This window comes from Fistularia commersonii, chromosome 9, assembly GCF_037954325.1.
Source record: "Fistularia commersonii isolate RoL2024-O1a breed Wild chromosome 9, RoL_Fcom_v1.0, whole genome shotgun sequence".
NCBI classification, from domain to species: domain Eukaryota; kingdom Metazoa; phylum Chordata; class Actinopteri; order Syngnathiformes; family Fistulariidae; genus Fistularia; species Fistularia commersonii.
In genome coordinates, this window is record NC_141292.1 from 1,382,711 (window position 1) to 1,408,371 (window position 25,661).

The window sequence follows — 25,661 nt, forward strand, 5'->3', positions numbered from 1 at the left end:
TCATTCACAAGACTTAAAGAGACGTAGAACCATTCATTCAGTCATTCATGCATCTTACAGGGACACGTCTTTTAAAAACAGAGACTTATAGACATGGAACCCATTCATTCATTCATTCACTTACAGTGACATACAAACATGCAATCATTCATTAACACATACAGACATACAACCATTCACTCACTCATTCACATGTCACAGGGAGACATGCAACTATTTATTCACTCATTCGCAAGAAAGAAGAGACATACAACCATCTGTTCAGTCATTCACGCAGCTTATTGTGACATATAACCCATTCATTCATTCATTCACAGGGACATACAACCATTCACTCACTCATTCACGCGTCATAGGGAGACATGCAACTATTCATTCACTCATTCACGTTATATAGATATACAACCATACATTCACTCGTTCACATGAGAGAAGAGACATACAACCATTTGTTCACTCATTCACGCATCTTATAGAGACATAGAACCCATTCATTCATTCATTCACTCATTCACACATCATTTACTGTATCGCCGTTAAACTTTTTACACACATGCACCCGTGATAAACAAGCGTTCAACCGGTCATTTGAAAGTCTCGCGTAAAAACGGCCGTTCACCCCGTCATCCACACATCCTGCAGAGACGAGCGACAGCTTCATTCAGGCCGTGACGATCACGACGTCACCCTTCCATCCGCATTTGGGTTTGGAACGCCATCCTGACGAAGCCCACTCTGATTTTGATGATTTTGAGGAAACGTCTCCGGCTGCCGATGACGTTCGGGCCTCCTCACCGGCGGGTGGGAGTCGGTGTTAATCACGTCGGAGAAGCAGAGCGGAAGCCCGCGGCTCCGGCGCCCTCGGGCTTCACCCTGGATGTACGCTCAAATTAAAAACAAGCCCGCCGGCGGATCCAGCCACGGGGGCTGTTGTGTCAGCAGTCTTTTATTAGAGTCATCCGCCTCTGAAAAAAAAATAAAAGATCAGGGACGGGAGGAGAACCTGTGGAGGCGCCATCCCGGCTGTCCTTCATGCTTCCCTCCATTAGCCGTCACCCGCTCTGCTAGCGAAGAACAAGGATTGACGGATGGCGACGGCGGGGAGCCCATCGCTCTGGCACCCGTCTTCATCGCAGCGCCGGTAATGACAGAAAAGGAGCAGACGAGCGGGATTAATGGAGATCGGCCTACATTCTCGAGCGGAGCTAGCTCACCGGCTGCCGCGCCGCTCGTAGCGAGAGGATTAACTTAATTAATCGCCATGATTTGGGAGTTGTAGCATCTCAGCTACGTCCGTTAGCACACCGCCGCGGGCTAATGGGCTAACGGCGAAGAGCGGCATCGATAAATTGACACCTCCTGCGCTCGCCGGGGTTAAAAGGATCGACTCGACCCCTCGCTAACCACTAATCTACTAATTCACGGATCAAAAGTAGATTAATTAATCTGATACAGGGGGTTGCATTAGCTTAAGTGGCTATTGTAATATATTCCTCCTCCTGACACGGGGACGGACAGCGAGGACTAAACGTCCGCCTCCTCTCGTCCATCTCTTTCCCTTTTTTTTTTTTTTTTACTTCCCTTCAAATCAGATCCTCGCATCCGCCTGTGACGCGTTTGAGGACGGACAAGGTTGTGAACTTTAAATGTCGCCGCCGTTCACCGAGAAGACGCCGTCGCCGTTGTTGTTGTCGTCGGCGGCGGCGTTGTTTTTCCTTCTTCCCGCCCGGAGGTCGGAAAGCTTTTTCCGCACGGCGGCACTCTGACATTTGGAGGCCCCGCCGCGACTCGCCGGCCCCGCGGACGACGAGGCCAAATTACAGTCGGACCGGCGGATCGCCGTTTGAAGTCGGCGGGTTCCATCTGAGATGTTAAGTATTTCACAGAATCATGTTAACCGCGGGGAGTCGTATCGCCCTCAACTTCACGAGCATGTCCTCTCTCGCAGACTCCTCGTCTCCGCCGCTTCATTTTTTTTCAGCTGTCGCTTCCTGCCCAGCGGCGTGCTAACAGCACCCCCTGCTGGTCGGAGAGGGAACTGCAAGCTGGAGTCGAAGGCGAAGAAGGACTGGAGGAAGAGCAGCGACTTGAAAAACACTGGACTGCTGGTCACATGACCTAGCGGGGGGTTGCATTAGCAGTCACTCCAGGAGAGCCAGCAGAGGTCACTAGATCTTTACCTCCAAATGAAGTCCAATCCTTTAAGATGAGGTCATGTGACAGTCAGAAGAGCATTTTGGGCAAAGCCCGCGGAGGTGCCACCTCCAGGGAACGCCGGCGTGTCCACGCGTGGCCTCTTCCCGCAAAGAATAGGGCGCCGCCTTCCTCCTGCTATAAACACACCGGTTGCCATGGCGACCCGGGAAGCAGAGCAAACAGCCGGACGACAAGACGGGCCCCGAGCTGAAGGCGGAGGAGACCATTAGCCGTCTGGAGGCGAAGGCAGCAGCAAGCTTTGTGTTATATTATTCAATCATACGAAGGGGCGACAGAGACGAGGGGGTTTGGATGTTGGAACTCCGCGGGGGAGAGTTGCTGTCGTTGTTCTGAGCTGTGACTGGTTCACAAACAAGAAGAATGAAAACTCCCCACATACCGTTAAAAGAATACCCTGGTCCGCCGTGACGCAGAAGTAAAGTTGGAAACTCAGATTTAGAAATTGCATATATGTATATGTACATCTTCTTCTTCTCCTTTGGGCTTTTCCCTTCAGGGTCTCCACAGCAAATCAACCTTCTCCATCGAACCCTACTCTCTGGATCCTGGACATGATAAGAGGAGCGTTCAGGTCCAAACCATCTCAGTCATCACTTTGTCTCGGTCATACATGTCCTGCACCCCTATGACAAATTCTTCTTCTCCTTTGGGCTTTTCCCTTCGGGAGTCTCCACAGCCAATCAACCTTCTCCATCGAACCCTGTGCTCTGGATCCTCCTCTCTCACACCAACTAACGTCCATCTATCTTCTCTTTGGTCGTCCTCTTGACCTCCTGCCTGGCAGCTCCATCTTGAGGAACCTTCTTCCCAGATCTTCACCATGGTTTTGGACATGATAAGAGGAGCGTTCAGGTCCAAACCATCTCAGTCATCACTTTGTCTCGGTCATACATGTCCTGCACCCCTATGACAAATTCTTCTTCTCCTTTGGGCTTTTCCCTTCGGGAGTCTCCACAGCAAATCGAACTTCTCCATCTAACCCTACTCTCTGGATCCTCCTCGCTCACACCAACTAACATCCATCAATCTTCTCTTTCTTCTACCCCTGGAGTCTGGAGGAATGCTGGAAGTCGGATGCTAGAATCCGAGGTCCGGACTCTAGACCTCGGATTCCAGCATCCGTCTACCAATATATTCACTATCCTTCCCCTGTATATGACCCGACCATCTCAGTCCGGCTTCTCTGACCTTCTCTCCAAAACATCGATCAGAATTAAAACACTTTATTGATCCGCAGGGGAGAAATTGCTTTTTGTTGAAAGCAGCTCCTGCTTCAGAGCCAAGCAGGGAAGAATCAAACTAGAACTCTAAAAATAAAATATAAAAATTACATCAATAAAAATAAATAATATAAAAATAAAGAATAAAAATAGTAAATAATAAAAATAAAATAAAAAGAATAGTAAAGCACAAAAAATCAGTAAAGCAAAAAAAAAAAAAAAAATTAATAAAAAAAAAAGTCAAAGGTATGTAAAAATATATACAAATAACCAAAATGGTCACTCCCAAAAAGAACCTCAGCATCTTCATCTCTGCGACCTCCAGCTCTGCCTCCTGTCTTCTGGTCGTTGTCAGTGTTTGTAGATCATCTCACCTCCATCTCCTCCGCCTTTCCCTTCCTTCTGGCTGATGGTCCTCTATCTTCCATCTTCTACATGGTGGTACCTCAGCCTACGACTTTCATTCGCTCTTTGACTCCGTTCTTATTAAAATGCATGTAAATCCCGCTGATCCGTTCTCCAGCTCCAAAAACATAGTTTTCAGAACCTCCGTTAGCATCATCACTCCTTTAGCCGCACCGTCCGTCTTTAGCGCGTCTTTGCACAGATGGTTGACTTAGCCGTGTCGTAGTGCTTGGCAGGATCTCCAACACCAACATCACTCCCACTAGCGCTTTTCACTCTCGGGAGCCGTAATGAGGGCTGATTTCATGCAAAAAACACAAAATAAAGTGTATTAAGAGGAGAACGCAACCATGAACTATGTAAACAACACTGAGAACCACGAACGACTGCGCCGGAAAACAAACCCGCGTGGCGAGAAGCCCATCAGTGTGTTTGTTTTTGGCTTTGGGTGAATTTAATTATGCATATATATATATATATATATATATATACATATAAATATAAATATATTCATCCTCTCTTCAATAAAATATTCCAAAGCAATTTGCATCGGAATACTTTCCTTCAAGATTTTTTTTTTTTTAAATTAACACATGTGTACACACACACACACACACACAATAAAATTTAAAATATACAAATGCACATATATAATAATATATATATATATATATATTATTATATATGTACATATAAATAAATGTCAAACACATATACATATATATACAATTTATATTATACACATGCACATATATAATATTCATCATATACATATAATATATATCATACACACACATATATAATTTATATCACACACACACAGAAATAATATTTATATTATATGCTTGCACATATATAATATTCATCATATACATATAAATATATATCATACAAACATATTATATTTGTCACAAAACACACACACAAATAACATTCATATCACACACACACCCGTATAACGTATATAAAAATACATAAATGTATGTGATACACATGTTTCAACGAATAAAATGTATATCATAAATCATAAATACATACCATACACACACACACACACATAGATCCCTGTGTCTAGTTGCTCTACATAGCAATCAATCTTTTTTTTTAATATTTATTTTTTTAAATATATTGATCTCCGAGCGCGCACGTTTATCCGTTCGCGCGCGAGGCAGCGGAAGAAACGCATTCCCAATTCTTCGGATTATCACGACTTTTATTTATATATTTTTTTCACTTTAATTTGTTTTGGTTTTTTTTTTATTTATTATCACTATTAATATTATTATTGTTATTATCATGTTTGCAAGCAGGCGTTCAGTGTCGGCACTGCGCGGACCGGAAGTGTCGGTCCAGTCGGGGTTTCCAGGAAACGAACGGGTCCAAACTAAAGATCACCTCAGCAACCAGCGAGCCTCCTCTGGACGTGCACGCCCGTCACAACACTCACGGCGCTGCGGAGAGACTCCACTTTGAAGGCGAGGGGGGGGGGAAGTGTCCGCAGGAACGGGGGGTAAGTGAACGCATCACGGTCGCAAAATCAATTTGAAAAATCTAATAAAATCTGTGTAAAGTTTAGTTTCTATGGGGGGGGAGGGGGAGGGGGTATTTTATGAATTTTATATTTTTTAAGATATTCTAAAAAGCCGCTTGTTTGTTTGCGCGGCCGAAGCGAAGCGATCCGTGACCCGGGTCGAGTTAACTTATAAACCCGCTTAACTTTCGGTTTGAAGGTCACGGGACGCGACCATTCGACCGATCCATCTGGCTCCGGCGCTCGCCGGTGTTCTGGTTCCTCCGGCGGTGAGAAGAGGAGTTGAGCCGCCACCATGAGCGGGAAGGGCTGCCAGCTCCTGGTGTCGCCCTGCAACGCTTCCCCGTCGCTGGGGGTCCTGAGGGGCCACCAGGCCCGGACCTTCAGGACGCCCGAGGCCTCCAAACAGAACCACGTCGTCTTGCCGACCCTGAGCCTCCACAGGAAGGTGTTGACGAACGGGAAGCACCCGAACGACAAGGGAGCCGTGGACCATCCTGGATTCTGCTCTTCTGACAAAGGTGCAGCTGTAAATTCATTATCTGCATCGCTTCTCCCGCACTCCGGGTCGATTGTAAGGCCTAAACCAGGGGGTCGGCGACCCGTAACACCCAAAGAGCCATTTGGACCCGGTTTCCTCGGAAAAGAAAACACCGGGAGCCGCAATTACTTTTTGACGTGTAAAATTAAGGCGCCGCTGTAAAGATTGCTTTTTATTTACCTTTACACTTTGTATAAACAAGTGTGTTGCTTCTGAAATTCACAAAGTATTACAGAGAAAATTAAATTTTATTCATATAATGAAGTCATTTTGAGCTTTGGGCTTTCAGAGCGTGTAGCGGAGCCTTGACCTGAATTTTAAAAATAAATCGGGAAAAAAATCACTGTCAGTAAACAATATAAAATAATTATTTGCAAAATATCTTCATAAATATTTCTTTTACCTGGTTTATGGGACTTCCGCTCCTAAACTTCTGCGCACGGCGTCTGCAAATCGGGACTTTACCGGCTTCCGCGAGGGTGACGTTATTTTGAGCGGCGAAAAATAATAAATATAATTTCATTTAATATTTCAAGATCATAATAATCTTCCAACTTAGAACTGAAAGTTAAAAAAAGGAATTAACACAAATGAAATTTACTTCAATTATATATTTATAATTTTTTTTCCCAAGCCGCTCGGAGCCGCCGCGGGTTGCCGACCCCTGGCCTCGAAGCATACAACTATTGTGCCTCCCATTCACACGTCCGGACAATTGAGGGTCTACGATGTTTTCGGGCAGTGGGAGGAATCTGGAAAACCCAGGACCAGATGGAAGCGCTAACCGCGGAAAAATATCGGATTGTACGAGCGAAACCAAGACTCCACCCTGGAGTATTCAGCATGTGCTCCTGGGAGTCCATGGAGTGGCGACAATGGCCTTGCTAGCGCCATTTCACCATGGCCGCTCCCACCGTTTATGGAAAATTAACCGAGCATTAAACCGGCCCCTAAATCTTCCGCCGGGGAAAAAAAAATGAAAGGAGCTTGTTGGCGATTTGCGGAGCAGAACATGTACTTCTGTCAAGAGAAACTCAAGAAGCCAGTTCTGCGAAAGATGCTAAATATGATGAATGCGAGATCGATCCGTGTTTGTTCGGTCGCCATGAATAATAGATGTTGACGTACGCTTTCAAGCTCCCCCTTTAGTCTGAAGTGTTTGCTACCTCTGGCATTACTTTCGAAACAAGGACTCGGACTGAAGGGGTGAGGGAGGACACATTTGCACTGTATGTCCTGTTTCTCACGATGAAGGAATCTTAATGTTTGTGTCCATTTCAACGCAGGTGACTCCTCTGCGTCCTATCCTGGGTACCCAAGCGGCGGGAACCTGGCGGTGACCAGTAATCCCATGACGGTGGTCACGGGTCATCCGTGCCCTGCGGCGCCTCACCTCCCGGCTCACCCTCACAGTGTCCACAACGACGCCAGGTTGGTCATTTCAACAACCGTTGGTTTCCGTTGGGGAGCTCCACAAACCTTGGTAGAGTTTGCCTGAAGTGCGGTCACGCTACGTTCCAGATCTTTGCTGTCCAGAGAGTCGCTGGCGTCCACCACCCTGAGCCTCTTTGAAACCCAGTCCGTGTTCAGCGGTAGACACGACTGGCCCTTCGGCTACCGCGTCCTTCCTCCCCTGGCGCCGCCTCTCTGCTCCGCCCAGGCTTGCGAAGGCGGCGAGCACCTCTGCCTTTCGCCCGGCACCGCCATTTCCGGCACCACCGCGTCAGGTGACACCAACCCATCCGCCTCCCTGCCCTCGTACCTTTTCGGGGGGGACGCCGGTAGCCCCCGACACGCCAAGAAGAGAGCTCTCTCTTTGTCGCCTTTGTCGGACGTCATGGGGATTGACTTCAACTCCATCATACGCACCTCGCCAACGTCACTTGTGGCTTACATCAACGGGTCCCGCAGCTCCCCGGCCTCCCACCCGACCCTCTCGCCAGTTCAGTCTGAAGGCTACGGGCACTTCCTGGGTGTGCGGGGGCGTTGCATTCCTCAAGCCCACCCTTGGACGATGCCGGGCTCCTCACGGTGTCCGACGGAGCAGGATCGCATGCAGATGCTCGAAGAGGGCCTGGAGAATCAAATGGCCAACATGGCGGTGGAGCGGCAGGGCCTTCCAGGCCGGGGGGGGGCGCCGGCGAAGGCCTTGGAGAGCAACGGCCAATCCAACAACGCCATACTGCCGCCTCTGCCGTCACTGTCTTGCGTCCACGAAGAGGTCGCTACTCCGCAGGGACCTCCTCCGCCCTACCACTCCCACCTGCACCTTCACCTCCCAAGAAGTATCTGCAAAGGCAAGACTCAGGAGCCTCTTGCCCAGGCTCCCGTGATGCCCCACCGGCACGGGGTCAGCTTTCTACCCCAGGTACCGATGCTGGAGGAGGAAGGCGAGCCGGAGGAGTTCGGTGCCCACTGCTGCATGTGGTTGGACTGCAGCGCCGTCTACGACCAAAAGGAGGAGCTGGTAAGGCACATAGAGAAGGTGCACGTGGACCAGAGGAAGCCTGAGGATTTCACGTGCTACTGGGCGGGTTGTCCAAGGAACTGCAAGCCTTTCAATGCCCGTTACAAGCTCCTGATCCATATGAGGGTCCACTCTGGGGAGAAACCCAACAAGTGCACGGTACTCCACGCAGATCGGCTTTTCCAAGCAATGCTTTACCTCTATGCGCTCTCTGCTCTCGCGCCTCTTGACAAATATCCGGTAGCTTAGCTCAGATTCCATCTTCGACCAGTTGGAGGCCCGTCCAAACGGACTCAGTTAAGGGGGAACCGTGATGGGTAGGTTCTCAGAGCTCCGGTCTACAGCCCGGGTACTCAGCTGAAAGAAATACAGCTAGAGATACAGCCCTTCTGCTCTTGATACCGGCCACGGTGCGCAATAAGCGTCACAGGAGTGAACCCAATTACGTGGTGATTAAATTGGCACCGAGGAGGCCTCGCAGATTTGGCACGAAAACGCGGCGCCTGGCCCGGTCAATGGCGAGGGGCGCTCGCCAAGCCGCCAACTGACACCGTTGGCGGTGATTTCGGGGAAGGTGACGGCGCCGGAGTCCGGCTCTCCACAGGTGTTAATCTGCGGCCGAAGAGTTGGCGTTCGCCCATAGCCGGACGCTTTTTTGTGACAAGTAGCACGAGGCTACGCGACCGTAACGTGCTCGGTGGATTCTACGAGGGCGGTTATTTGGAAGTTGTCTATTCTGACGTAAGAAAAAAAATTGGCTTTTCTTTTTGCCGTATTAAAATGTTGCCATCAAAGAGGTCATTTCAAGTCGGCCTACAACAGCCATCTGCTCGGGACCGCAGACCTGCCAGGAGAGCATGTGTTTAACACCAAAAAAAAAAAAAAAAAAGTTGGACGTTTAGAAATAATAACCGACTTTGGCATCCGGCATTGAGATTCGGATTGTTTGGAAGCCGTTGGCTCCTTGGTTAGTTACCATAACAACCTCAAAACTACACAATATCACTGTCAGCTCTTGTCGGCGTTCTAAGTCCAATTTGGCATCGCTCGCCTCGATATTCGCGGGTAAATATTAAAGCGCTCTCCGGCGGGGGGGGGGGGGAGGCCTTCGCATGCAAAACACCGAGCTTCCTCGTCGTCCGACCAATATTGACCGACGCGTTCGCTCCAGAATGTCCGCCTCTTTGCTGGACCCCTCTGAGAAATAATGGATAAACCGCCGACGAGACGCGCTTCATGTGTCTGCTGCTCTTGACAAGTTAATTATTAGCAGCGCGCATACCTGCGCTCGACCTTTAGTACCGAAATACTCACTTATTAGCCGAAGCCAGCGCAGTTGCCATGGGGCCGCGGGTACTGGATGGTGTGTAATCACTGAATAATGAAGAAAGTATTCACGGTCACAACACGGCGGCGAAAATAGAACGCCAACCAAATACCTTGCCAAACAGGGTTTACAAACTACGCTAGAAAGTAGAAAAGCCGGCGGGGACATTTCTGCACTTTGATGAGGCTTTTTTTTTTTTTTTTTTTTCTTCTTCTTCTTCTTCTTCAAGTTTTTTTTTTTTCCCCTGCAGTTCAAGAACATAATGTCAAGGGTGCAGGCTTTTTTTGGCTTTGCGAGAACATTTTCGGCGGCCTAGCGGGAGGCGGCGCGTGTGATTGCATCGCCTCCCTCCGAGACCGAAACGGCGTGCAGGGAAAGCTGTTATGACACGGAGGCGACGGCGGCGGCGGAGCTGACAGATTTAGATCCGGGTGAAAGACTCGCCCGGCCGCCGGGGGCGCGGGGAAAACCCGGTTTTGTTTCGTGTTTTTCGGCAGTTGAATTAAAGGTGTCTGGGGTTCCTCCAGGTTCTCCGAGTTCCTCGCGCAGTTCCAAAACAGGCAGGAGGTCCACCGATGTGTGAATGAGAGGGTGAATGGTTGTTTCACCCCATGACGTGTGATTGGTTGCTCGTCTCTATATGAGGTGAATGAGAGGTTTGTGTATCTATTTGACGTGTGAATGAGCGAGTGAATGGTTGTTTCTTTTTAATGACAAATGAATGTTATATGTCGCCATGGTGACAGGGGGGAATGGTTGTCCGTCTGTAAAGACACATGAATGAGTGAATGGTTGTGTGAATAAGTGAGTGAATAGTTGTTTCTCTCTGATGACATAAATGAATGAGTGAATAGTTGTGCGTCTTTATACAATGTGTGAATGAGGGGATGAATGGTGGTTTCTCTCCATATGTCATGTGAGTGAGAGTCTATTTGACTTGTGAATGAGTGAGTGAATGGTTTTATGTCTATATAAGTGAGAGGGTGAATAAATGTATGTATCTAAGATGTGTGAATGAGTGAGTGAATGAATGGTTGTACGTTTCTCTATGAGGTGTGAATGAAAGGATGAATCCTTGTTTCTCTGGAGTGACACATGAATGAGTGAATGTTTGAATTCCTCCATATTTTTTCCTTCCTGAGGCTATCAGACTTTTTAATTCCTCTTCCCTCAGCTGCAGGGAATCTTCAAATCTTTGCACTGAAGACCTTAAAACGCTTGATAGCCTTCACCTTGACAATTTATATTTTAATGTATTTCTTATTCTCCCTCCTTCCTACTATTATCTATTATTGTTATGTTTTTGCTTGAAACTCTGGCACAACAATTTCCTTCGGGATAAATAAAGTTGTTCTTATCTTATCTTATATGACGCGTGAATGAGTGGGCGAATGGTTGTTTCTCTTTAACGAAACATAAATGAATGAGTGAATAGTTGTGTGTCTTCATACGATGTGTGAATGATTGGACAAATGGTTGTGCGTCGTCTGCGTAATGTGTGAATGGGCAAATGAATGTTTGTTTTCTGTTAAATGACATATAAATGAATGAGTGAATCGTTGTGTGTCGTGATCGTTTCTCCTTTTGACGTGTGAATGAGAGGGTGAACGGTCCTTTCTCTTTATTCGAGGTGTTTCTCTGCAACGGCACGTGAATGAGTGAATGTTTGGATTCTGGGAATGATGCGTCCCCGTGTGATGAATGAGTGAATTGTCGCACAATCTAGAGAACGTATGAATGAATAATCCCTGTTTACAAATCCTGAGGTAGGGGTTGCAGTCGGGGAGTTTCTTCCGCATTGTTATTTTATATCTCTGTCGAGGTGAAACCCACGAGACGCCGCCGGAACATTTGCATGGAACCGCAGTGAAGCTCTACCTCCCTCCTCGAAGCCTGGCGTCCTCCTCAATCGGCAGCTTGTTTCGCCGTCCCCGCTAATTCCACCCCGGGGGCCCCTGTTCCCGTGTCGGATTTGAGAACGTCTCAAATGCGATCCTCTAAATTATTCAGGGGGGGAATTAAGGTGGTTTTTGAAACGATGAAGTCGCTATTAGCATCTATACGCTTTCGCGTGACAGCATCTGTCGTTGTTTAGCTATAAATTACAATAATCAACACACTGCCGGTAAAATACTAGTTTTACTAATTCCTCTCCACCCCAGCCGCCCAAATATTATTCCGATATTGCAATAACAGCTTTGGCCACCTCTTATTTCAAATATTTAGAGCTTATTATGAATAATTCCCCCTCTGTTAGCGAAGTATAGCACACCCAAGAAATGTTTATTTATTGGGATTTATAGGATTTAAATATTTCTGTGATTCATTTCAACATAATACACAACATAACTATCTAGGATCAACATAACAATCTAGGATTTGAGCAAAAAAAAAAATATATATATATATAAGCGTAAACTTGGCAAAAATACACCCATACATAGATGTTTATTGCTGAAAAAATAAATATGACCATAAGATAGATAATTGTGATAACATTATTACTTATTCAATATTGTTAAAAAAAAAAAAAGATTCAGTGGTGTTAAAAATAAATTATTTCATTTGATATTGTTAAATTATTTTCTTGAAAATATTTTTTTAATTTAAATCTGCCCATTCATTGGATATATTTAATGAAATTAATGACTTTCCCTCAAGCATTAATGCATCTATTTATCAACATATAAGAAAATATTGTAAAAAAACAAAAAAATCCTGCATGTTCTGTGAAATAATCTCACGTTTGAAAAGAAAACCGCAAATCCAATCAGATGAGAGAGGGCGGCGACGAAGAGCTAACGGTATGTCGGGAATTCGCTTTTCCCGGAGAAGGGAAGACGCCATCGGACGCGGCCCGCTATAAACCGAGTTTTCTCCGGTTAAGGATTAGCCGGGGCTTCGCGGCCGCCTGCCAGCAGGAAGGAGGAGGCTGAAGTCCTGGGAGCGGACCGGCTTTAACGCCGCTCGAACTCACCGCTGGCGCGACGGCGGCAAAAGTCAAGCTGGATTAGCCGAGTGAGGACTTTCAGGCTTTGTTTGAGATTTGGTCCTCGGCCGGGGGGTCGTTTATAAATGGCTCGGGAGCGTTTTCTTGCGGGGTGGAGGGCGGAGGGCGGAGGGGGAGGCCGATAGCTACCCGCTCCTGGCATGAAAAGTCAAGAAAATGCAAAACGCAGCGAAGCGAGGTTCAACGCTGACCTCTGCTGGCGCCTCTCGCCAGGCTCCGAGGCGCGTCGGGCGACTCTGAAATACTGCAGAAAGACCAGAAATGAGGCGGAGGATTTCATTCATCCATTATCTGGAGAAGGACCAGGAAATGCCAGGGCCAGATAGAGACGTGCAACCATTCACACATCATACGAACATTCAGTCACTCATTCACACGTCATAGAAACAAACTACTTTTCGGCCTCTGGTTCATTCAAACATCATATTCCGTAATTTCCGGACTATTGAGCGCACCTCTATATAAGCCGCACCGGCTAGTTGATCGCTAACTCGGCTTCCTCCTGCGCGCTAAAACCGTCGAAGTCGTCTTCTTCGGTGTCGGAGTTGGACGGACTCAGAATTTCCCGGTCATTTCATCGGTCCCATGTGACGAGGATAAACGTTTTAGCGACGTGATGCTGGTTAGCTCCACCCACCCAAAAAAGTCCATGTATCAGCAGCAGTGTTGTTTACGTGAAAAAAGTCGCGGCTTATTGTCCGGAAATTACGGTATATATGTTCATTCACCCTCTCATCATACAGAGACATGCATTCATTCACTCTGTCATTCAGAGCGTCCTAAAGGGGCTTAAGAGTACAAGTATGGAGGCGTACATACATACATTCATTCATTCATTCACATGTTATAGACATTCATTCATTCATTCACATGCTATAGAGACATTTATTAATTCACTCATTGACATGTTATATAGACATTCATTCGTTCACATGTTATATAGACATTCATTTGTTCAGATGTTATATAGACATTCATTCATTCACACGTTATATTGACATTCATTCATTCATTCACACGTTATATAGACATTCATTCATGCACACGTTATATTGACATTCATTCATTCATTCACACGTTATATAGACATTCATTCACACGTTATATAGACATTCATTCATTCACATGTTATATAGACATTCATTCACACATTATAGACATTCATTCATTCACATGTTATATAGAAATTAATTCATTCATCTGTTAAATAGACATTCATTCATTCACATGTTATATAGAAATTCATTCATTCATATGTTAAATAGACATTCATTCATTCACATGTTATATAGACATTCATTCACATGTTATATAGAAATTCATTCATTCATCTGTTAAATAGACATTCATTCATTCACATGTTATATAGAAATTCATTCATTCATATGTTAGACATTCATTCATTCACATGTTATATAGAAATTAATTAATTCATCTGTTAAATAGACATTCATTCATTCACATGTTATATAGAAATTCATTCATTCATATATTAAATAGACATTCATTCATTCACATGTTATATAGACATTCATTCATTCATTCACATGTTACATAAACATTTATTCATTCACTCATTCACATGTTGTATAGACATTCATTCATTCATATGTTAAATAGACATTCATTCATTTATTCACATGTTATATAGACATTCATTCATTCACATGTTACATAAATATTTATTCATTCACATGTTATATAGACATTCATTCATTCACATGTTACATAAATATTTATTCATTCACATGTTATATAGACATTCATTCATTCATTCACATGTTACATAAACATTTATTCATTCACTTATTCACATGTTATAAAGACATTCATTCATTCATTCACAGGTTACATAAACATAAATTCATTCATTCATCACAGAGACATGTTTTCACTCATCTGAACATTACTAGAGACATACATTCACCCTCTCATCCATAATTCACTTCACTCATTCACACGTCTGGACTATGTCGGGTCTCCGCTGAACCTCCTGCATGTGATGGCTGGAACCTGGAGAACCCTGAGGAACCCCACGCAGAGAGGAAGCGGTGGACTGGAGAACCCAGAGAACCGATAAATGATGAGCGAGAAATTTTCGCCCACCTTGTTTGGATCTTCTTCTTCTCTTTGTGCTTTTCTTCACACCTTCTCCATCTAACTCTATTCACCTCCATCCATCTTCTCTTTGGTCTTCTTCTAGACCTCCAATTCCAGCATCCATCTACCGATATCTTCACTATCCTTCCTCTGTCCATGACCCAACCATCTCTCCTTAAGCATCTTGACAAGTCAAGTCAGGTTTTACTTCTTCTTCTTCTTCTTCAGCCATCCCTTTGTCTCGGTCATACATGTCCTGCACCCCAATGACAAATTCTTCTTTCCCTTTGGGCTTTTCCCTTCAGGGGTCACCAGAGAACCTTGTTCTCTTCCATCAATCTACTTGTTAGTCATCTTCCAGACCTCCAATTCCAACATCCGTCTACCAATATATTCACTCCCCCTCCTCTGTCCATGACGCAACCATCTCTGACCTTCTTTCCAAAACATCTACCATGTGTCGTCCCTCTGATGGACTCATTCCTGATCCTCTCCATCCTGATCGCTCCCAAAGAGAACCTCAACATCTTCATCTCTGCCGCCTCCATCCATATTTATTCACAACTTCTAATTACAGCAGCTAAATAGCAGATATCCCCAGCTGGCGAAGGCAAACCCGCTGGAGCGTTCTGCTTGTGTTTCCAGTTCGAGGGCTGCAAAAAGGCCTTTTCGCGTCTGGAGAACCTGAAGATCCACCTGCGGAGCCACACGGGGGAGAAGCCCTACTCGTGTCAGCACCCGGGATGCCAGAAGGCCTTCAGCAACTCCAGCGACCGAGCAAAGCACCAGCGCACGCACCTGGACACGGTGGGCGACCGGCCGGCGGACAATTACCAATAACGCGTCCGAGGCGATGTGTGTGAAAGGTCAACTCGTGTGTGTGTGTGTGTGTGTGTGTGTGTGTGTGCAGAAGCCGTACGCCTGCCAGGTGCCGGGCTGCGGGAAGCGATACACCGACCCCAGCTCGCTGAGGAAACACGTGAAGTCACATTCGGCCAAGGAGCGACAGCTACGGAAGAAGGTGAGCTAGATGCTCACTTTTAGCCGCTTCCAAGTGACGTGATCGTGTTGACGGTGTTTCCAGATAAATTAACCTTCGAAGAAGTTCACTCAATCCTTTAGCCAACTCCCTTGAACTGTTACCAACAGCACATTAAACACTTTTGGACAAACTAAATAGCACAAAGTGGACAGTATTTACGCTTACGCGAACGCTAGGACATCTTATGTTGGGCACAACCTTCGAGGAGATCAGCTGCTTCTCTCCATGAACCAATCAGCATGAGGAACGGAACGACGTGCTCGATCAGCCAATAGCACGCCAAGTACGGATCGACTTTTTATTTATTTTTATTTATTTTTATTTTTGTTTCTTATTATTTATTCCTTTTTTTCTTTTTTTTAATTTTATTCATTTATTTTTTATTTTTTTATTTTTTTCACTCAGGAAAAAAGTCCCGTTGAGATTAAAAACCTCTTTTACAAGGGAGTCCTGGCCAAGAGGCGGCAATAAGTGACAGACAGAACAATATTACAAACAGTTAAAAGAAGCAATTACATTTTGACAAGTTGACCTGCATTTAGTGTGATAAAATTTTATATATATATATATATATATATACAATGGTATTCCCTGTGAGATCTGGTAGCAGCGAGAGTTTGCAATGCTGGGTATCTTTGTTTAGCGAAGGAGATATTTCATTTATTTTATAAAATGAATTTCAGTCAAATTTTTTAACAGTTTTTTTTCTTCTTGGGCTAGAATGCTCCTATTTCATCACGACAAAAATTCAATTACCGCTAAAGAAAAAAATTCACAATCACAAAAAATATCTGCGACGCAGCGAGGGTCCACCGTACTCTGAACGCCGTTTTTATTCTATTTCTTATTTTGGACGGGAAAAGCGAGGAGTCTTACGAGGCTCTGGAGCTTCTCACTGGACTCAGATGTCAACCTTGTACTTTCATTAATGCGCTGAAAGCGTCGAGCGTCAACTCCATAAGTCAGCCGACATCGAATGTCACAATCCGACACAAAGATGTCGGATAGTTCAAATTAAAAAACAAATTAATTCGCTATCTACACTTGTGGAAATCTTCTTGTCTTGGCAACTGGACTTGAATTTCTTCACTTGAAGACGTTTCAGCTTCTTCAGTTCTGATGACCAGTAAGGAGATTCCCAATAGAACTGCCAGGTTTTTGGGCAGGTCCAGGTTTTGATGGCTTGTTGCGAAATTTGCACACATGGACCAGGACCTTCTGCAACCTCCAAACAACCAGGAAAGATCCACCAGCAGAAGCGGCTCCCCGGTAACGTCCACATCCAACAGGTTTCACTCCTTTTCACATTTCAATCCAGGTAATCTCTCTCAGTTGCTCTTTTGGTCCAACGAACGACACCTCCGTTACCATAGCAACCCCCCTTACACCTAGTTTCTACAGATCAACTCTTCCATTTACACAACAGGTGTTATATTCGTGATATTCGGAAACTCCCCATCAGAACAGAAGAAGCCTCTCGGATGAGGGGGGGAAACGTTTTCAAGTGAAGAAATTCAAGTCCAGTTGCCACAATAAGATGATTTCGACAAGAATTCACCATGACCTGGATGACCGAGGACCTCCACGGACATGTTATCTACGCTGCTTCCCTGCTGCCATTGGGCGAGAGGCGAGGTTCACCCTGGATCCAATCGCGGGGTCACATTTACCGACCAATTCAGCCTCTCATTCACACCTCGTGTACAGAAGAACCTCGGCTTACGGGTCGGACGGTTCTTTCACTCAGTTCATGAACCCAAATGTCCGCCAACCGATTCAGTTTCCTGTTGAAATCTGTGTAAATGCCGGTGATCTGTTCTCCGATACCAAAAAAACGCCCTCTTTTGAAACTTTTAATTGGTTTATTTGGGGTAAAAATACATGGAAATTAAAGCTAACCTTAGCTTTAGCGAGGGTCTCATATGTGAGAAGGTAAAAAGAGACCCTCGCTAATGCTAACGCTATCTGCAACAAGCTGTCCTCCATCAAACCAACTTGAGACCTTTGCTTGGCTAACGTAGTCGCCCCTTTAGCCGCATCTGCCGTCTTTAGCTCATCGTAGCTCCTCAGAATCGCACAGACGGTTGGCGTGATCTGTAACTCCAACAGCGCTCTCAGAGTTAGCTATTATTTCCTTCTTCAGAGCCCCTGGAATTCTTAACTTTCTCTTAACACCGCTATCACTAGCGCTATCACTAGCATAATGAGGGCTAGCTTAGTGAAAAAAAAACACAAAATAGCGTTATAACAGTGGAGCACATCAATGTAAACAACGCAGAGTGCTACGTACGACTGCCGCTACGCTACAACGATACCGCCTGCGTGTTTCGGCACAGGAAACCGAGAATCACGTGAGGTCAAAGGTCACGTCGTTGGATCACCGTGTCGGGAAGGAACCGCATTGTCGTTCCTTGACGTTCCGTCTCTAAAAACCAAAACAAAGCGAAGCACAAACTCCTCCAACAGCAGAGAAGACAAGAATAATCCTCCGCCCGCGCTGTTTGTTTAAATATCCTACTCCACTTTGACTTTGACCGAGCAATATCGCAAACCAAATATCGTTTTTATTGTTTCTCGTATTTTCCAGCTCCGTGTGCCGCATGTGTGTGTGTGTGTGTGTGTGTGTGTGTGTGTGAGGGGAGGGGTCGCTCGTCAGCTCACTCGAGGTAACGTCGCCATAGATACGGACCTAGACGTTGGGTTGTTGTAAAAAAAAAAAAAAAAAAAGAGGAAGAAAGTGAAATTGTCCACGCTCTTCCCACGTGCACGTCTTCTTTAATTAGACGCTCGAAAAAAACAAACATCTCTCTTGATAAAGATTGATTATCGCATATTTGCTTTATGACCGTGGCCGGATCACGTCCAGATGGTTTCGACGCAAAATTAGCTCAACGCGGCAAACAAGGTTTATTAGCGGTTAACAGGGGCGCGATAAGCGGCGGCGGAACGATGCGTCGCTATTTAAAACGGTCCGATTGCGAGGCTGAGAAGGTAAACCAGGAAGGTAGATGGAAGCGCGTGCAGCCGTCAGGCCACTAGGGGGCGCCGTGGGCGTCTCGCTCCTGGAATGACCCTGACGGTGACCCCGAAAATCATCGGTCTGCTGTGAAAAAACAGGGGAGGGATTAAATAAACGGGAGCGAAGACTCTCGCGAGGTGTTTCTTCAGAAAAAACTGCTTCTCGGAGAAGTCAACGCGACGAGACGATTTTTTTATGAACTCTGATACGATTACCCCTTTCTAGGATATTGATAGCGACCGGTGTTTTCACTCCATGTGTAGATGTTTGGGAATGGTTTGGAGACTATGGGAATGAGGAGAAGCGGAGATGGAGATGCTGAGGTTCCTCTTTGGGAGTGAGGAAGATGGAGAGGATCAGAGTGATAGCATGGGTTAGATGTTTGTGGAGGTCAAGCCACACTGAGGTGGATTGGACATAAACAGAAAAGGGATGCAGAAGAGGTCCAGAGAGAAGAGGATGCAGAGAAAAGGGAGAGTAGTAGAAGAAGAAGAAGAAGAAGAAGAAAGATGATAGTACACAAAGCTAGCTGTTAGCATGTTAGCACTACTGTTATTCGAAGTGTAACAGCTCCACCACACTCTTGCTTTCTACCTCTCTGCTCTTCACTCTCTCTGTTTCTACCCCCGTCGAAGCAGAAGGCCTCCAAAAAATGAGCTGGGATTTGCGTTGGGCTTCTGCCAGCGTTTCTGTCGCTAAGCTACTTGCTAACGTTGGGTTTCCGGGGCTTCTGAAAAAGTGGTTAGCACCTTAGCTTCCTGCCGGTGGACGCGTCATCGTCCCGTTGAATCTGGCTTGAGGTTTTCATGTGTTCGACGTCCGGTTGTCTCCAGATGAGATCTGCAGCTGAAGGCGTCCAGGACAGCCTGACCGACTGTTTGACCATCCAGCCTCTACAACCGGACCTGGCGCCGCCGGACCCGGGTATGTTTCCTGTCTTTCCTTCGTCCTTTTCATCTGTGACGGCCAGTTCTTTCAAGCATACTTGTCCAACCTGTTCCTCAGCCGATCCTCAGCCTCGGAGCTCCTCCAGGGATCACTTGGCCCTGTTCTGCTCCTCGCAGGATAATTACAGGTAAAGGAGAATTTTCCCTTTTTTTTCGGGGAGCGCTGTATTGATGCAAGAGTAAGCACGGATTTATTTATTGAGTCAGGGGGCGAGAGGTGGTGTTCACCCTGGATCCGTCACAGGGCCGAGACTTACACCATTCGCTCGTTCATTCACATGGCATACAGACATACCATCAGCACCAGAAGGCGCACTGCATTATAAGGCGCACTGCACTATAAGGCACACCCCATTATAAGGCGCACCGCATTATAAGGTGCACCGCATTATAAGGCGCGCTGCATTATAAGGCGCACCCCATTATAAGGCGCACTGTATTATAAGGCGCACTGCATTATAAGGCGCACTGCACTATAAGGCACTGCATTATAAGGCACACCCCATTATAAGGCGCACTTTATTATAAGGCACACTGCATTACAAGGCGCACTGCACTATAAGGCACACCCCATTATAAGGCACACCGCATTATAAGGTGCACCGCATTATAAGGCGCGCTGCATTATAAGGCGCACTGTATTATAAGGCGCACTGCATTATAAGGCGCACTGTATTATAAGGCACACCCCATTATAAGGCGCACTTTATTATGAGGCACACTGCATTACAAGGCGCACTGCACTATAAGGCACACCCCATTATAAGGCACACCGCATTATAAGGCACACCCCATTATAAGGCGCACCGCATTATAAGGTGCACCGCATTATAAGGCGCATTATCAATAAACAGGTCATAAGGCGTGCCGTATATAATTACATGCACGGTACATAAAGGCAAACATAACACTGCAGTCGAACTTTATTCATCTCGCTTTGTTTCCTCTGAAACACTTCATCTTCTTGCTTCCTTCGCTTCCGTACCATTGATTCATTTATGTTGAATTCTCTGGCTGCTGCTCCATTCCCATCATCTACTGCGTGACTGATAGCCTTGAGTTTGAATGCCGCTTTGTAAGCGGGTTTCTTAACAGGTGCCATTTTTGGAGGTGCTCAGTAATATTGTGTTGAAGCACAGTACGTACCGCTATTACAAAAAGTGGCGGAGGTAAGCGTGCTACATACTGTTCTCTGATTGGTTGCCAGCGATAGCGGACACATGAAGTTAACGTGAGGTTTGTGGATTTCTAATGAATCCAGAATGTATGACATTTTTTGTTTTGTAATTGCATTACAGAAGATACAGAACTTTATCACAATATTATAATTTTCTGAGACAGTCATGTATACATATATATATATAGGCCAGGGGTTGGAAACCCCTGTGATGATTAATGACTATTTATTAAACATGTATTTTATTTTAGTTCACTCAATTTTTGAAATTTGAAGATGATGGCAATCTTGTAACACTAAAGAAAATGTGTTAAAATATATTTGTGACTCTTAATAAGCGACCGCACGTGCCAGAAAAAGGATGTTTTTCAAAGTTTTTTATACATAGCAAAAAGGCTAATTGCTAGTGCTAATGCTAATTCATTTTAAATTTCCAAAGGCTTTTGTGGCTCCCGGTGTTAAAATACCTTTGTCGTTCTTAATAAGTAAAGGGATTTTTTTGGGAGTTCGTCATGTCTTGTTGCATGCAGATATCTAACTTAATTTTCTCTGCAGTTGTTCATTCATTCAAAAAATGCAACACATATATTTTGTCATAAATAGCAAAAAGGCTAATTGCTGGTGCTAATGCTGATTCATTTTAGATTTCCAAAGACTTGTGTGGCTCCTGGTGTTAAAGTACTTTTGTCATTCTAGTAAAAGGATTTTTTTGAGAGTTTGTAATGTTTTGCATGCAGAAATGTAACTTCAATTTCTCTCCAGTTGTTCATTGATTAAAAAAAACGCAAGACATATATTTTTCATACATAGCAAAATGGCTAATTGCTAATGCTAATGCTAATTCATTTTAGATTTCCAAAGGCTTGTGTTGCTCCAGGTGTTTTCGAGGGGAAATGTCTCCAAATGGCTCTTAGAGCGACTCCTGGTTTAGACATCCAACTATCCACCTTCTCATTCAAACATCTGGACAATGTAGGGCCTCCTGTGAACCTCCTGCATGTGTTTAGGAGGAATCCTGAAGAACATGGAGACTCAGGGACACAGAAGGACCTCCGTTGTGGGACCTTCTTGCCAATTCCCATTTTGTATTTCTGCTCATTGGCACCTTATAAGGATTTATATAGAAAAAAAAAATTAAAAACTAGATGTTTTTTTGGAGAAAAAAAGGTGAACCAGTGAACTGGAGAACCCTGAGGAACCCCACCCAGATACGGGGAGAACATGTAGACTCCGTTCATCCTCTCATTCACACGTCAGAGAAATAAAACCCTTCACTCCCTCATTCAAAAGTCACAATGATCTCCAACTATTCACCGTCTCACACACCTGGACAACGCAGGATCTCCAGTGAACCTCCAGCAGTTGGAACCCTGAGGGACCCTGAGGAACCCCACGCAGCCTCTACACAGGAAGGCCTCCTGTGGGAATCCAACCTTCTCGCGATGAGGCATTTCCCCCTCAACAAAGTCCTCATCTGCTGGAGATCCAGGACCACGATGCGTCCCTGCGTGGACGGCGATCATCTCCATCCATCCCTATGGAGGCTCTCAGCCGTCCAGGAAAAACTTCTTGACTTCCAAGTTCCCTTTCACTCAAATCCACAAATCTCCTCTCTTCTTCTAGACCTTCTAGACCTCCTCTGTCCATGTCCTACTTTATCTCCAGGACATCTAGCATGCTTGCTCTCTGATCCTCTCCATCCTGCTCTCTCCACATCTTCATCTCTTCATCCCCTCTGGTCTTCTTCTCCGATAGCCAAACACCTCCTCTCTGGTCTTCCTCATCTCCAGATCATCTGTCCCCTCTGATCCTCCACATCCTCCCAAAGAGGAACCTCCAACATCTTCATCTCTGCAGCCTCGTATCTTCTCCAAAGTGTCTCCAAACCAGACATCATGGCCGCCCGCTAACATTCTGTTTGATATTTAGCATCCAAACGTTCTGAACCTGGGAGAAGAAGATCTCAAAGCCACCTTCTCCATGGATCTCCATCACCACCATCTTCATCTCGATGGTCTACAAAGGGACGGATCTCCTTTGCTTCTGCCGTTTGTCTCCCAGAAACCCGAATTGTCGCTGCAAACAATCGCACGGCGGCCGGATGATTGGCCCGCCGTCTCCACGACGATGCCCGCCGGCCAATCAGACGGAGCCAAAGCTTCGCGGCGGGAGATCCCCCGGAGGGGAAAAGAAAAAAAAAATCCAAAAAACGGAGGATTTCACAATCGATTTAACATCTTCAAAGCAATTGCCAAGTTTGCTTTTTTTTTTCCCCCCCTGGAAGATTTTACGATTATTGGATTCCTTAGCCGTGGTCGCCGGTGGCTGTAGCGCCCGTTAATAACGGCGGCGGCGAAGCATTCACAGGCCTGCGATTGTCCGCCCGAAACCCCGCCGTCCACGCTCGGGCCGACCGCTGCTCGGAGGACAATGGCGGCCGGCGAGGGGCGGCGGGCATCTAGCCGCTCGAGGCGGCGGGAAACCTCCGCGGATGAAGGTCCGCTCTTGCTAGCGGACGTCTACCGCCGTCACGTTTCCTCTCAGCTGGTTTTCTAATTATGGGTTTATCGCCGCGGCAACAAATTAAGCGTCCGTCACCGAGTGAATGTCCGTATTGTGTATCTGCGGGAATTGGTTTGGGTTCAAGTTAGCGGTTAGCGCTTCGACAAGGAGGTCGGAGGTTGGATTCCCACGGGTCTGCGTGGGGTTCCTCGGGGTTCTCCGGGTTCCTCACGCAGTCCAAACACATGCAGGAGGTTCATCGAGGTCCTTCATGGTCCAGACGTGAAGAGAGGGTGAACCTTTACCGCTACTAGGAGCTATTTGGACCAACAGAAAACAAAAGAGCGGGAGCCACACAAACCTTTGGAAATGTAAAATCACTTACCATTAGTATATATATATATATATAAATATATATATATACTGCTCAAAAAAATAAAGGGAACACTTGAACAACACAATGTAACTCCAAGTCAATCCCACTTGTGTGAAATCATAGTGTCCACTCAGGAAGCAACACAGATTCATTTTGACTTGTTTTAAGGACTTTACATCAAAGTTGGATCAGCCTGGAGTTTGTTTTTACACTTTAATTTTGAGTGTGATTCTTATCCAGACCTCCATGGTTTGATACAATTGATTTCCATTGATCATTTTTGTGTGATGTTGTTGTCAGCACATTCAACTGTGTAAAGAGCAAAGTATTTCATAAGAATATTTCATTCATTTAGATCTAGGATGTGTTTTTTAAGTGTTCCCTTTATTTTTTTGAGCAGTGTATATATATTATCATATATACAATATATATATGATAATAATTATCTTATCAGAGGGACAGCACATGTTAGATGTTTTGGAGAGAAGGTCAAATGAAGCTGCCAGGCAAGAGGTCTGGAGGAAGACCAAAGAGAAGATTTATGGACGTAGTGAGAGAGGATATGAAGGTAGTTGGTGTGAGAGAGGAAGATCCAGAGAATAGGGTTAGATGGAGAAAGTGGACTCGCTGTGGCGACACCTGAAGGGAAAAGCCGAAAGAAGAAGAAGAAGAAGATGATAATAATTATCTATTATTGTTATGTTTTACTTGAAACTCTGGCACAACAATTTCCTTTGGGTTAAATAAAGTTGTTCTTATTCTCTAACGATGTATTCCAGGCTGGCGGAGGCCTCCAAGACGCCGCCCTTCCCCGTGGACCCGAAGGGACGCCACGCCTCGGCCCGAAACCCCCGTCCGCCAAACAGGACGTCGCCGCCGCTTGACCCGGACCGGGACCGGCGGCCGTCCAGCCGGCCTCCCGACCCAGGTAGCCCGGACCTTTCGAACGGTAGTAGAAAAGTAGAAAAACAGCCAAAGGGGATGTTCTTCTCAGGGGGGGGGAAGAAAAAAAAAGGTTCACAGTGCAAAGTGTCACATCTGAAGAGCCTATTAGCAAAGCGAGTGGGCGGCCTGGCAATCTGTTTCGCCAGATCTTCCTCACATGCACATTAATCATGCGGTAGTTCTTCGTGACGCCGAGCAGGTGGAGCGGCGGATTTCTACAGATTCATGCGGTTACACTTTCCTTTAATAGATACTGACTTTGCCCTTCCACACACACACACACACACACACACGTTTGACTGGCGAGGTGATATTGGCAGGCCGCTCGGAAAAACGCACAATTCAGTTCCGAAGCGGTAAAAAAGAAAGGGTTTGGAAAAGACTGACGTTAATTTGCTTCGCCGAGAGGGGTCTCACACCACTTCCATGTCGCGCCGCACACGCTGCAATCAAGCTGCTTTTCGCTGCAAGATTTCATAACTCTGTGTGTGTGTGTGTGTGTGTGTGTGTTTTTAGGATTCCATGTCCAAATGCAGGACGTGTGCGATCCAGAGTTTTTCGCCGTGACCGACCGGTCTTGCATCTACACGGAGGACTGACGACCTCCGGCCGCGGCGGGAATCCACCCTTTTGCACTATTTCATGTAACGGTGAATAAACGGCAGGTTTTTTTTGGTTGTTTTGTTGTTGTTTTTTAAATAAAACCAAAAAAAAAAATGACATTTTACATATCGATCCAAGACGCTGCTGTCTTGTTGAAGTGAAATTGAACAAAACGTCTCTTCTTTGCACGAGTTTCTCCCTCCCCTCCCTTCCATGCAATCTTTGTAAATGT

At 45.7% G+C, this 25,661-nt stretch overlaps 1 protein-coding gene and 1 long non-coding RNA gene across 4 annotated transcripts in view; one reads left to right on the plus strand and one right to left on the minus strand.

Moving 5' to 3' along the window:
* Positions 1 to 1,460: 1,460 nt before the first annotated feature.
* The window catches only part of LOC147230885 (uncharacterized), a 30,145-nt gene continuing 5,944 nt past the window's right edge, over positions 1,461 to 25,661 (minus strand). Inside the window, exon 4 of the long non-coding RNA XR_015106559.1 lies at positions 1,461 to 4,139. This is a non-coding gene — a long non-coding RNA (uncharacterized LOC147230885). The remainder of the gene's footprint in view (positions 4,140 to 25,661) is intronic.
* glis3 (GLIS family zinc finger 3) lies at positions 5,336 to 25,505 on the plus strand. 3 transcript variants are annotated; one of them, XM_086151805.1, is made up of 10 exons: positions 5,336 to 5,352; positions 5,573 to 5,894; positions 7,201 to 7,345; positions 7,415 to 8,540; positions 15,464 to 15,625; positions 15,729 to 15,839; positions 19,713 to 19,803; positions 19,885 to 19,954; positions 24,661 to 24,809; positions 25,343 to 25,505. In XM_086151805.1, exons 2-10 carry the CDS (start codon positions 5,669 to 5,671, stop codon positions 25,423 to 25,425), a joined length of 2,163 nt encoding a protein of 720 aa, XP_086007931.1. In that variant the 5' UTR covers positions 5,336 to 5,352; positions 5,573 to 5,668; the 3' UTR covers positions 25,426 to 25,505. The 3 variants fall into 3 exon arrangements, with proteins under 3 accessions (XP_086007931.1, XP_086007933.1, XP_086007932.1); XM_086151807.1 differs by having other exon boundaries at positions 7,415 to 8,381; XM_086151806.1 differs by having other exon boundaries at positions 7,436 to 8,540.